Raw genomic sequence first — 12,668 nt, forward strand, 5'->3', positions numbered from 1 at the left:
GTGTGTGTGTGTGTGTGTGTGTGTGTGTGTGTGTGGCCAGCTCAGCCCACCAGGGGCTGGGGCTGGCTGGCATGTGGTGCTGGGGGATGGAACCGCAGTCCTTGTGCTTTGCCAAGCTTGTTCCAAGTAGGTGCTTTAGACCACTGAGCCATCTCACCAGCCCTGGGAGGTGTTCTTGCTGCAACTTCAGATTGCTCCACACATTTCAAGCAACAGCTAAAGAGAATCCTGCGCACAGGATTGACACAGAGCGAGACAGGCAATTACAGGCGATGGCAAGCCTGGGAAAGGGTAAATTAGGGCTGTTCTGGGGAGTGGGGTGAATGAGAAAGGGATATTTCAGTCTTTTTTTCTTTAAGTCCTTTCAGGACTTTGAGCTTGCGAGGGAAGCACTTGTTCCACTGAGCCATCTCCCTGGCCCCTTCTTTTCTTTTTGGCAGAACCGGGGCTTGAACTGAGATCTTTGTGTTTGCCAGTCAAGCACTTATCCTACTGAGCCATCTCCCTGGCCCCTTCTTAGGATTTGGGGGCAGAGGGTCGTGTTTTTTTTTGTTTGGCGGAGCTGGGGATTGAACTCAGGCCCTTGCACTTGCCAGGGAAGTGCTTATTCCACTGAGCCATCTCCCCCACCCCTATCTGGCCCCTTCTTTAAGTCCTTTAATCTCACTTTGATTTCCCAAAGAAGCAGGAAGAATGAAGAAGTTTGAGTAACTCTGGTGTTTTGTTTTGCTCTTGATTTTTGTCTTTGTTGATTGTTTTGAGGTTTTGTCTATTTATTTATTATTATTACTATTTTATTAGTAGTAGTAGTATTTGTATTTGTATTTTAGGGAACGGTCTACAGAGTGCTCAGGGTCCTCCTGCTAGATGGGACTAGTAGTGATCCACCTGTTTACAACCTCCCAAGAGCTGGGATTACAGGTGCACGCCACAAGACCCAATTTCAATTGCTGTCTTAGCCCACGCCGGAGGCGGGGCTGGCACAGAAGGCCAGGGATTGAACCCCTGGCCCCTGCACCTGCTTGCAGGTGCTTTAATCTGCTGAGCTATTTGGCCCGCCCTTATTTATTTGATCTCGAGACAGGCTCTCAGTAGAGAAGTAGCTCAGGCTGGGTTTGGACTTGTCATTCTGCTCCTTCAGTTTGCCAGAGTGCTGGGATTATGGGCATGCACTACCACCATACCCAGCTTGCTTCTCACTGCAATGTGGTTCCACTTGCCCTGCCTCCTCCATCAAAGGTGCCTGGCCTTCTGGCTCTGCCTTACATTTGCTGCATTTAATTTACCTACCACATTTTTTTTGCCACTGCGAGGCCTTTGCACTTGGTGTCTCCTCTGCCCACACTGCTCTTTCCCCTCAGCGGTGCATGCTGTGCTTCCTGATTCAGGAAACCTACTCAGATGGCATCCTGTCACCAGAGGACTCTTTCTGTATCACTGTCACATATCTTGTTACTTTAAGGTTTTCATTGTCTATAGATGAAACAATGTACTTAGCCACTATGCATTCTATGTGAAGAGAGCTTTGCTGTGACAAGAGGATCACTACAAGACCAAGCTGTAGCATAAACAAACAAACAAATAAATAAATAAGGGCGGGCCAAATAGCTCAGCAGATTAAAGCACCTGCAAGCAGGCGCATGAGCCAGGATTTCAATCCCCAGGCCTGCTGTGCTGGGCCCGCCCCTGGGGTGCACTGAGACCTCAGTTGAAACTGGGGGGGGGGGTGGCACATGCCTGTAATCTCAGCACTTGGGAGGCTGTAAACAGGCGGATCACTACAAGTCCAATCTAGTAGTGAGACTCTGAACACTCTGCAGACCCTTCCCTAAAATACAAAAAAATCAAAAAATCAAAAAATCAAATAAATGAATTAAAGGGTGAGAAAAAATAAAGGGCGAGGCGTCTGTGGATACTAAGGTTCTTCCTAGTGTGAGGGGTGTGAGCCATGTGGGTTTTTTTTTTTTTTTTTAAATAACTATTTTTATGGGGTTTTTTTTGTACCCCTCGTTTATTTTATTTTATTTTATTTTTGTGTGTGTGTGTGTGTGTGTGTGGCCAGCTCAGCCCACCAGGGGGTGGGGCTGGCTGGCATGTGGTGCTGGGGGATTGAACCATGGTCCCTATGCTGTGCTAAACTTGTTCTAAGTAGGTGCTTTAGACCACTGAGCCATCTCACTAGCCCCTGTTTGTTTGTTTTTAGCCATTTTTTTTAATATTTATTTATTTACTTATTTATTTAGTGTGTGGCCAGCTCAGTCCACCAGGGGGCGGGCGGGCCAGCATGTGGTGCTGGGGGATTGAGCCGAGGTCTCTGTGCTTTGCTTGAGCTTAGCTTGTTCTAAGTAGGTGCTTTAGACCACTGAACCATCTCACCAGCCCCTTTAGCCATGTGTTTATTTCACAGTCGTAAAAGATTTTTTATTTGATTGATGGCTTGATTAATTAATTGACTGACTTTGGCTTTTTGAGACAAGGACTTTTTTTTTTTTTCCTTCCAGTACCAGCGATTGAACTCAGGACCCTGCACTTGCCAGGCAAGCACTTACTGTACTGAGCTATCTCCCTGGCCCCCCAAGACAAGGTCTTACTGTTCAGGATAGCCTTGAAATCATTATGTAGCCCTGGCTGGCTTCAAATTCTCTGTGATCCTTCTGCCTCAGCCTCCCAAGTGCTCAGATGCCAGGTCTGCACCATCATACTAGCAAGATTTATTTTTTATTTTTTTAATTTAAGATTTTGTTTCTGTAAGCTCCAAGAAAGTAGTTCACACTGAAGGGTAACTTAGCCCACGAGCAGGCATTTGGCAGTGTCTTAGAACACTTGTGATAGTCACAAGTCTGAGGAGGGGAGCATGCCCCTGGTGCTAATGGGTGAGAGGCGAGAGATCAGCCTGGCATGTGGTACTCACTTGCAATCCCAGCACTCTGGGAGGCTGAAGCAGGATTGCAAATTGGAGCCTAGCCTGGGCAACTTAGTGATTTAGCAAGACCCCGTCTCAAAACTATTAAACAGGGCCGGGGATGTAGTTCAGCGGTGCTAGTGCCTGCCTAGCAAGTGCAAGGCCCAGAGTTCGATTCCCGGTACCAAAAAAGAAAATAGTAAAAATAAGGCCAAAAACATTAAACAGATCTAGGAATGTAGTTCAGTATAAAGGCCCTGGGTTTAATTCCCAGTCAAAATAAAATTAGACCAGAGTTGCTGGTTGGTTTTCTAAAATACATAGGACAGGGGCTGGTGAGATGGCTCAATGGTCTGGAGCACCTACTTAGAACAGGCCTAACAAAGCACAGGGGACCGCGGTTCAATCCCCCAGCACCACATGCCAGCCAGCCCCGCCCCCTGGTGGGCTGAGCTGGCCACACACACACACACACACACAAATAAATAAGTAAAATTAAAAATAAATAAAATAAAATAAAATACATAGGACAGCACTGCACAGCAAAAATGATCCCACCCAAAAGTTTAAAAAAAAATCAAAGTTGATCAAGTTAGAGGAAAGCGTCCTGTGTCAATTGCATGAGTGCAGGTCCGGGAATCAGGCAGAGCAGCAGACACGGTGTCCGTGCACTTGTGCGGAGCACATGTGGAGCTGTCTTTCTAGACTGCAGGTTTCACTTCCTGCCTATTCATTTACAGAAATCCTACAGAAATTGGCTACCTTTACTGGGAAGTGTGTGAAAACCTGAAGCAAGGAGTCTGGGACAAGAGATGTCTCTGTCCTGAACATTTTGATCAATGATTTCCTGTGTCCATACCGCTTGGCAAGGTAACTTTGCCACTGGTCCTAGCTGGGCCTGGTGTAGCTCGCCTGTACTCCCAGCACTTGGAGTCTGAGGCAGGAAGAGTGTCATAAATGGGATGTCAACCTGGGCTACAGAGTGAGTTCAAGGGCAGCTTGAACTATATGACAAGACCCTGTCTCAAAAACAGAAAGAAAGGGCTGGGGAGATGGCTCAGTGGAATAAGTGCTTCCCTGGCAAGCACGAGGGTCTGAATTCAATCCCCAGTTCTGAAAAAAAAAAAAAAAAAAAAAAAAAAAAAAAAAAAAAAAAAAAAAAAAAAAAAAAAAAAAAAAAAAAAAAAAAAAAAAAAAAAAAAGCAAAATCTGTTCCCTGGGCCGGGGAGACGGCTCAGTAGAATTAGCACTTCCCTGGCAAGTGCAAAGGCCTGAGATCAATTCCCAGTTCAGCCAAAAAAAAAAAAAAAAAAGAAATCTGTTCACTACCATTTGAATCTGGCCTGGCAGTCTGACTTGATTTGCTGCATAAAGTGTGAAAGAAGTAACAGCATGTTAGTCCCAAGCCTAGACTTCAAGGGGCCTGACAGTGTCCATTCCTTCTCTTGCACTTCTACCCAGGCATGAGCCAGCAGGGCTGGTGCACTGGAGGACAGGAGCCAAGTAGGGGGATACCTGTCCCAGCCAGGATTCCTCGAGATCAGCCAGCCTCACCGCTAACCCTGATGAGAGCCCGATGGAGACCAAAGAATCTTGTCTCCATAACTTTTCTCTCATTGCTGAGACAAAATACCCAACACCCAGTATGAAGGAAAGATTTTTTTTTTAATTTTATTTATTTATGTGTGTGTGTGTGTGTGTGTGTGTGTGTGGCCTGCTCAGCCCATCAGGGGGCGGGGCTGGCTGGCATGTGGTGCTGGGGGATTGAACCACGGTCCTTGTGCTTTGCTAAGCTTGTTCCAAGTAGGTGCTTTAGACCACTGAGCCATCTCACCAGCCCAGAAAGATTTTTTTTTAAGCTCAGTGTGTGGAGATTTCAGTCCATACTCGCTTCAAGGCAGAGTGGCACATGGCAGAGGGCAGCAGTTCATGGTGGCAGAGAACAGCAAAAGCAGCAAGAGCAAAAGGGTCCTCGCACCCACAATCCCAGCACTGGATTATAAATTAGTCACAAACTCTAGAATCTTGCCCCAATGACTGCATGAAGGTTTGAGGCGACAGCTACACACAAACCTTAGCAAATGGATGACCATTGCCAGGGACACTGGGCATATTGAATGGGGGGCCCCCCACATCACATGTGCTCTGGGGAGCCAGATCCTTGCTGTTACTCAGTGCCCCTGACAATTGCCAGTCTGTCAAGGTGGTAACCCAGGCTTTAGGGTACAAGGATTATGGAGTTTCAAATGTGGGTGGGAAGAGTCTCCTGTGGCTGCCCCCTTCTCCCCTGTCCCTACACTCAGCTCCCTGCTGCTCCCACCCGTGACAGGGTTCCAAAGACTGTCTCATGACTTGTGGTTGGGCGACAGGACAGAACAGAGACCCACAGCGGGGAAGTTAGGGATCCCCTGTCCTCAGCACCCCTCCTCTGGTCAATCTCCATGACAGCACAGGTCTGGACCCTTGGGAAGGTCTGCAGGCTGGGGGGGTCTTGCTGAGGCCAACCAGACTGTGCCCTTCTTGGGAGCAGGGAAAGGGACAGCTTGGCAGAGCCCTGCAGGCTTGGCCTGTTCAGTGGAGACCTGGGACTGTTTTCTTTCTTTTTTTAAAAAATTTTTATTTATTTATTTATTTATTAGAGAGAGAGAGAGAGAGAGAGAGAGAGAGAGAGAGAGAGAGAGTGTGTGTGTGTGTGTGTGGCCAGCTCAGCCCACCAAGGGGCGGGGCTGGCTGGCATGTGGTGCTGGGGGATCGAACCGCGGTCCCTGATGCTTTGCTAAGCTTGTTCTAAGTAGGTGCTTTAGACCACTGAGCCATCTCTCCAGCCCATCTTTCTTTTTTTTCTAACCTAGAACTGGTTTGTTTGTTTGTTGTTGCTTTGGTTTTTGGTTTGAGACAGGGTCTTACTACAGCTTCAAATTCACTGCAGCCTCCCTGCTTCAGCCTCCTGCATGCTGGATGACAGGTGTATGCCATCTGTCTTAGTTACTCTTCTCTTATTGCTGGGACAAATACCCGACACTCAAAATGAAGGAAGGAGAGGTTTATTTAGTTCAGAGTTACTGGAGGGTTCAGTCCATATTTTGCCGGGTCCAAGGCAGAGCGGCACATAGCAGAAAGCAACTTTTCCTGGCTGCGGCAAAGAGCAAGAGCACAAGGGAGGGGTAGCAGCAGCTCAAGCAGCTAGCTTCTCTCCCCACCTTACATTGTAATGCAAATTACCTGCCCCAGGGCAGGTGCAGCAGGCGCACCCACAGTAATCAATCACAAATTCCAGAAGCCACCCCAAGATGGCATGAGGCTTTGGGGGGATACCTAGACACAAACCATAAAACCATCTCACCAGCAAAAATAAAAATAATCTCCAAGAAAGTAGCTCACATTGAAGTGTAATTTTGCCTACCAGGGGCCATTTGGAAATGTTTCAAGACACTTTTTTTTTTTTAATTTTTAATTTTTTATTTGTGTGTGTGGCCAGCTCAGCCCACCGGGGGAGGGGGTGTGTGTGTGCGGGGCGGGGCTGACTGGCAAGTGATGCTGGGGGATTGAACCGGGGTCTCTGTGTTTTGCTAAGCTTGTTCTAAGTAGGTGCTTTAGACCACTGAGCCATCCCACCAGCCCCCTCAAGACACTTTTTAATTTTATTTTATTTTTTAATCTTTTTGAGACAGTTTTTTTTTTTTAGCTTACTTTGTAGTCCAGGCTGGTCTTGAACTCGCAACGATCCTTCTACCTCAGCCTCCTGAGTGCTGGGATTACAGATGTGTGTCACCACGTAGGGTCCTTCAAGATACTTCTTTAAAAATTACCTTTATCAGGGCCGGGGAAATGGCTTAGTAGAACAAGTGCTTGCCTGACAAGTGCGAGGGCCTGCGTTCAATCTCTGGTTCTGGGGGGGGGGAAAAATTACAATTATCAGTACTGGGCAGGCCAGATAGCTCATAGAGTTAAAGCACCTGCTTAGGCAGACACAGGGACCGAGGTTCGATCCCCAGCAAGTGCCGACCCGCCCCCAGGGTGCGCTGAGACAGCGATTGAGACTGGGCTGGGCATGGTTGTGCCCACCTATAATCCTAGTCTTTGGAAGGCTGAACACTGTAGACTCTGTACTAAATATATTTTAGGGGCTGGGGAGATGGCTCAGTGGAATAAACACTTCCCTGGCAAGCGCAAGGGCCTGAATTCAATCCCCAGTTCTGCCAAAAAAATAAATAAAATAAAAAATTAAATCGTTTTCGGCAGCTATACTGTCTACATTCCAGGAAATGATGACAGCACTCTGAGGGGACCCAAAGTTAAGAGCTCGGAGGAGGCCTAAAGAAGGTCTTCAACCACATCAATTTTTATTTATTATTTATTTTGCAGAAGCAGGGATTGAACTCAAGCCCTTGTGCTTGCCAGGGAAGCGCTTATTCTACAGAGCCACCTCCCCGGCCCAGCATCATTTTTTTCAGGAGACCAGATCTCTTGCAGAAATCTGGACTTTTTTTTTTTTTTTAAGCTTTCTGCAAAGCTTTATTCCAGTGGGGCTCCACCAGTCCTTCTTGGCAGCTGCCTTCCTCATGGCGGCCAACACGTTGCTCAGCTCCTCATGTTTCCTCTTGGCCCGATGTGCATCCCCACCCTTTTCTTGCTGAACTTGAGGGTGCGTTTATCTTTGGAGACCTTGAGCAGCTCCATGGCTCGCCTTTCCTGGGGGGCGAAGCTGCACACCTCCTGGACCGTGTCCGGCATGGTTTGCTCACATTCTTCTTCTTTTTTTTTTAGCGAACCGGGGGATTCAGGGATAGCGCTTATTCTACTGAGCCATCTCCCCGGGCCCCGGTTTGCTCACATTCTTACTCACCTTGTGGCCCTTGTTGAGGCCCACGGCCATGGGAAAGCGGAGAGGGAGACTGTTCTTCAATGGTTGCTGTAGCGGAAAGGGCTTTTGTTTTTATCTTTTATTTATTTATTTCGTACAGGCTTTCGCTACGCAGCTCCGACTCGTAGTGATTCAGTCTCAGCCTCCCCAGCGCTGCGATTACAGGCGTGCTCCCACGCCCAGTTGAAATCTGGAATTTCATAAGTGAAAAATACCCAAGGTTCGGAAGAGGCAGGTATTGTTTGTTCAGTATCTCAAACCCAGAAAGATGAATAAATCCTTGAAGTTTGGGCTTGTTTCCAATTCAGCTGCTTTTGAGTCAGCGAGCCACAACAGTCAGAAAAAGACCTCTCATTAACCGTCTTGGGAGAAGCAGCAGGAGGCACACATTTAATATTTTTTTCTTTATTCCCAAATAAACCAAATTAATTTTTTCTCCCAACTTTCTCCCGCCAGAACGTTCAAATTAAGAGCGCCAAAAATCCCCTTCCGGTCTCCTCTTGGGGGGGGGTGAGCACGAGGTGACTGACACAGATTTCTGCCAATCGTACAAGGCTTCATCGTCCTTAGTCCCGCCTTATGAATGGACCAAGCATCAGCCAATGAGAATGCCGTTGTTTCGGTTTTAGGCCACCAGCGTAAGAACAAGACAGACTATTGGTCACCGGCTGGCGCTCCCGTCCAATGGGAGCACGCCGAGCCTGAGGTTTGGGCGGGGAGCTTGAGCTGCTTAGGAAGAGATGGTTGGCCTCCGTGCGCACGGAGTTTTCCGGGGTTAACGACCTTAAATGCAGCAGCCGGTTCGGAAGTTCTGGCGCTTACCGACGCCTTCAGGTGAGGTGGCGCTTGCTTCTCCCCGGGTCTTGGGCTTCTAGTTTCAGAGTAACTTCCTCAGCCACGGGTCCTGGTTACGGAGCCTAGGAGGCGGGGTGCGGGCGGCCGTGGAACTCGGCGCCTGGGCAGGTGGCGAGGCCGCGGGGCGGGCGCCAGTCGCCTGGCACCGAGGACCCCGAGCCCGCGCCCTGCGGCCGGGCGGTGTGGGGGCGGGAAGCGCTGGCCTGCGCTCCATCGGGCGGAGTGCCCGCCTCTTCTCCCGCTCTCGGGGAGCTCCAGAGTCCCTTTCACCGTTATAAATTACGAGGACTTAATGTTTTAGTGTGGCGTTTCTCAGACACACTGTGACGTAAATGCGCTTGTGATCTCCGTTTCCTGGGTAAACAGTCTCGTTAGGAGACACACTTCTGGTCCCCCAGGTGGTAAAGGGCAGAGCGGGGGTTTGAAACCTTGTCTGCCTGACTCCCCGCTGCCGCCTCAAATCCTGAGATCTTAAGGCTCTCGTGCCCGCTGCTATGAACATTGAATCCTGAGTTTGAAAACTTAGTAAAATAGGACGGGCGTCGTGGTGCATGGCTGTAATCCCAGCATAAATGTAGGCTGAGGCAGGAGGATTTTAACAACCAGACCAAAAAATGTGTAAGATGGCAAGAAATCTTGCTCCAGGATTCCTTTGCTCGTAGAACTTTGTGCTGCGATGGAAACGTTGTCTTTTTTTTTTTTTTTTTTTCGGTACCGGAGATTGAACTCGGGAGCCTGCGCTTGCCAGGCAAGCGCTTATTCTACTGAGCTATCTCTCCGGCCTGAAACATCGTCTCTTGTGTATGGTAGCCACTTGCTGAGAATGCCTTTCACTGAGGAATTCAGGCTGGCCTCGAACCAACTGCTGTCCTCGAGCCTCAGCCTCCCAAGGGTGGGATCACACTGTGTGCCCCAAAGTCGGGCTTTGGTTTTTGTCATTTGATACAGCGTTTGGGTATCTAGTCCAGGCTGGCCTTGAACTTGAGTGGGTCCTCCTGCCTCAGCTTCCTGAGCGCTGGGATACAGGCCCGCACAACCACACTTAGCATTGTTGCATGTTTTTAATGTTCTAAAAATGGAATTCTTGAATTCATTGCAACCTATTTTTTTCTATTCAAGGTTTAATAATTTTAGCGTGTTTGAAGTAAATAAGGATTACATTTATCATGAGGAGCTAATACATAAACATGATACATCTCTTCCTATATTTTGGCCTAATTATGTATTTGCCAACTTTTCTCAGAAACAATAGAAGTCAACCTTAAAAAGGAAAATGTAAAAAAAAAAAAAAAAAAGGAAAATGTACTTTAAGATTTAAATGTGTGTTTGAAGTTTTGTGTAATTCTTACAAATACGTTTTTTTGTTTTTTGTTTTTTGTTTTTTTTTTTTAGTTTTGTTTCTGGCAGAACTGGGGATTGAACTCAGACCCTTGCGCTTGTCAGGGAAGCACTTATTCCACTGAGCCATCTCCCTGGCCCCACAAATATGTTAATAAATTTATAGTCCAGAAGGTGATGGTGCAGCTCATCAACCTCATCTTCAGATACTTACAGAACAGATCCTGGATCCAGGTGCAGTCCCTGTGCTTTGCTAAGCTTGTTTTAAGTGCTTTAGACCACTGAGCCATCTCACCAGCCCCCTGTATTATTGGTTTTGATGCGTACATGAACCTTGTATTAGATGATGCAGAAAAAATTCATTCTAAAAGTCAAGAAAACAACAGGGTCGGATCGTGCTGGAAGGAGATAACATTACTCTGCTACAAAGTGTCTCCAACTAGAAATGATCAGTGAATTCAAACAGGGAAGTGAGGCAGTGGCAATTATGATGATATGTAAAAAGGCAATTGTTTAAGTGGTTTGCCCTGGGAGTGTTTGAAAAACATTTATTCATATTGTCTTGACTATCCTTATGTTTTTACTGAAGGCCAATAAATGTAGAGTTTTTATTTTTTTTTAAAAAAAGATTTTTTTTAAAACAACATAGGTGCTGCAGGTGCTGCACATAGGACCAGGGAGATAGCTCAACAGCATAAGTGCCTGCCTGGCAAGGGCAAGGTCCTGAGTTTGATTCCCAGTAATGAAAAAAAAAACAAAAAACAAAGGGGCCGGGGAGATGGCTCAGCGGAATAAGCGGAGATGGCAAGCGCAAGGGCCTGAGTTCAATCCCCGGTTCCGCAAAAAAAAAAAAAAAAAAAAAAAAAAAATTTGCACATAGAAATGGGTTAAAGGGGCAAAAATATCAAGTGTAAAAATTTTTTTTTCTTTTCATGCCCAAAGTGCTGTTTGAGGCAGTTCATCGAGCAACTTTACAGGCCCAGCTGTTGTGGTTATCCATCTTTGGCGTTTGAAATAAGCGCCTGCAGCAGAGGAGCTTTTTTCGTTTCTGTAGCGAACTCAGGCTTTTCCTGTGCTTCCTCAAATCTTTTTCTTTTTTCTGGAGGAACCGGGAGTTGAACTCAGGCCCTTGCATTTGCCAGACAAGCTCTTCTTCTACTGTGCTGTATCAGCCCCTCAAGTTCTTTTCTGAAATGAGCTTTTGCGCCTGTTTGGCCCTGGGACAGCAGGGCTCTTACTTGTGCTCACACTTAAGTGCGGGGTGCCAGCCTCTGGTCATTGGGAGCCTTGCTGTCTCTTCCAGGGGGTGACCCTGATTTCAGCCTCTTGGCAGGCAATTGCCTCTTTCCCATCCAGACATTTCGATTTCTTCCTCATCCTCTTGCTCTCTCTTCAGACTCACCACTGTGGTGCCACTGGGCTCAGAGCAGCCCTAAGTTGTGGTGGCAAAGCCACTCTCTGGGTCGTGGATGATGATACCTAGATCTGGCCGCTGGTTAATCAGGTCACCTCCCAGCTGCTAGGTCGCCCCGCAGAGGAGGGATGCGATGGTGGCTTCGGGTTGAGAAAGATGGTCTAGCTGGACTTTTCTCCCACATGCCCTCGATGGAACTGGACACAGCAATGGCTGCGGTAGAAACTGGTAGTGCCTAGTGGGCAGTAGTCAAGGTCATAATCCTGTTGCTGATGTTGAGGGGCACGTGGCCACGTTTCACTACTGGAAGGAAATCTAGCCTCCTGGCCAACCCCAAGCTGAGTGGGAAGGGTCCCCAAACAGGTGCCATGGCCTGGGTGCGGGAAGGCTCAGGGCAGCAACAGCCGGCTGCAGTGGGTCTTGGATGAGGTGAGATCTTGGATGAGGTGAGGGGGCAAGGGGTGGGGTGGTTGGGGGTTTGCTCTGGCGGGGGTGGGTAGGTCTGCACTCTAGCGGCTGCTCACGTACTCCCTCTGCCTGTCGTAGCAATTACTACAGCGAGCCGCAAGCTCATCTTTTTTTCCTTTCTTCCTCCCCACCCCCTTTTTCTCCCTGCCTTCTTCCTTTCCACCCTTCTTCCCTGTTGTTGTTTTTTGGCAGAACCGGGGATTGAACTCAGGCCCTTGCACTTGCCAGGGAAGCGCTCATTCCACTGTTCCCTGCTTTTTTTTGTGAGACAGGGTCTCACTTGTAGCTCAGACTGACCATGAACTCTCACCGATCCATTAGAGCTGTGCCACCATGACTGGCTACTCAGTAATTTTAGAGAATTTACTATTGGGGTTCCATCTTGTCCAGAAGCTTTGATTTACCTTTTTTCCCTCCATTTACTGTGTTCTTTCTGTGGCATTTCAGTGCATCAGATCTGCTGGCTTTTGTTTTGTTTTGTATTTTAGGACGGGGTCTAACTATATGCATAGGTTGTACTCCTGTTCTCAGCCTCCCAAGCGCTGGGATTACTGGCGCGCTTCACCACACCCAGTAGTCTCAAGCCCACTTGTCTCAGTGCGCCCCTTGGGCGGGGCCTGCCCTGCCACTGCGCTGCCGGCGCTGTAGTCCGCTGAGCTATCCCGCCGGCCCTATTGGAGAAGGATTTTTTTTTTTTCTTTTCCTAGCTAAAGCTGCTTCAGGGGCGGGTCTGGTGCAGCTTGTGGAACTGGGGGTCGAACTAGGGTCCCCTGCTCCTGACTGAGTGTACCCAAGCAGGCGCTATGAAGGACTGAGCTAACCTGCAA

At 48.0% G+C, this 12,668-nt stretch overlaps 1 protein-coding gene across 1 annotated transcript in view; it reads left to right on the top strand.

Moving 5' to 3' along the window:
- Positions 1-8,348: 8,348 nt before the first annotated feature.
- Rfwd3 (ring finger and WD repeat domain 3) overlaps positions 8,349-12,668 on the top strand; it is a 42,526-nt gene continuing 38,206 nt past the window's right edge. Inside the window, exon 1 of the mRNA XM_023709327.1 lies at positions 8,349-8,600. Within this exon, the coding sequence (XP_023565095.1) occupies positions 8,555-8,600 (46 nt within the window). The 5' untranslated portion in view covers positions 8,349-8,554. The remainder of the gene's footprint in view (positions 8,601-12,668) is intronic.

This window comes from Octodon degus, unplaced genomic scaffold (genome assembly GCF_000260255.1).
Source record: "Octodon degus isolate 3935 unplaced genomic scaffold, OctDeg1.0 scaffold00011, whole genome shotgun sequence".
Taxonomy (NCBI): domain Eukaryota; kingdom Metazoa; phylum Chordata; class Mammalia; order Rodentia; family Octodontidae; genus Octodon; species Octodon degus.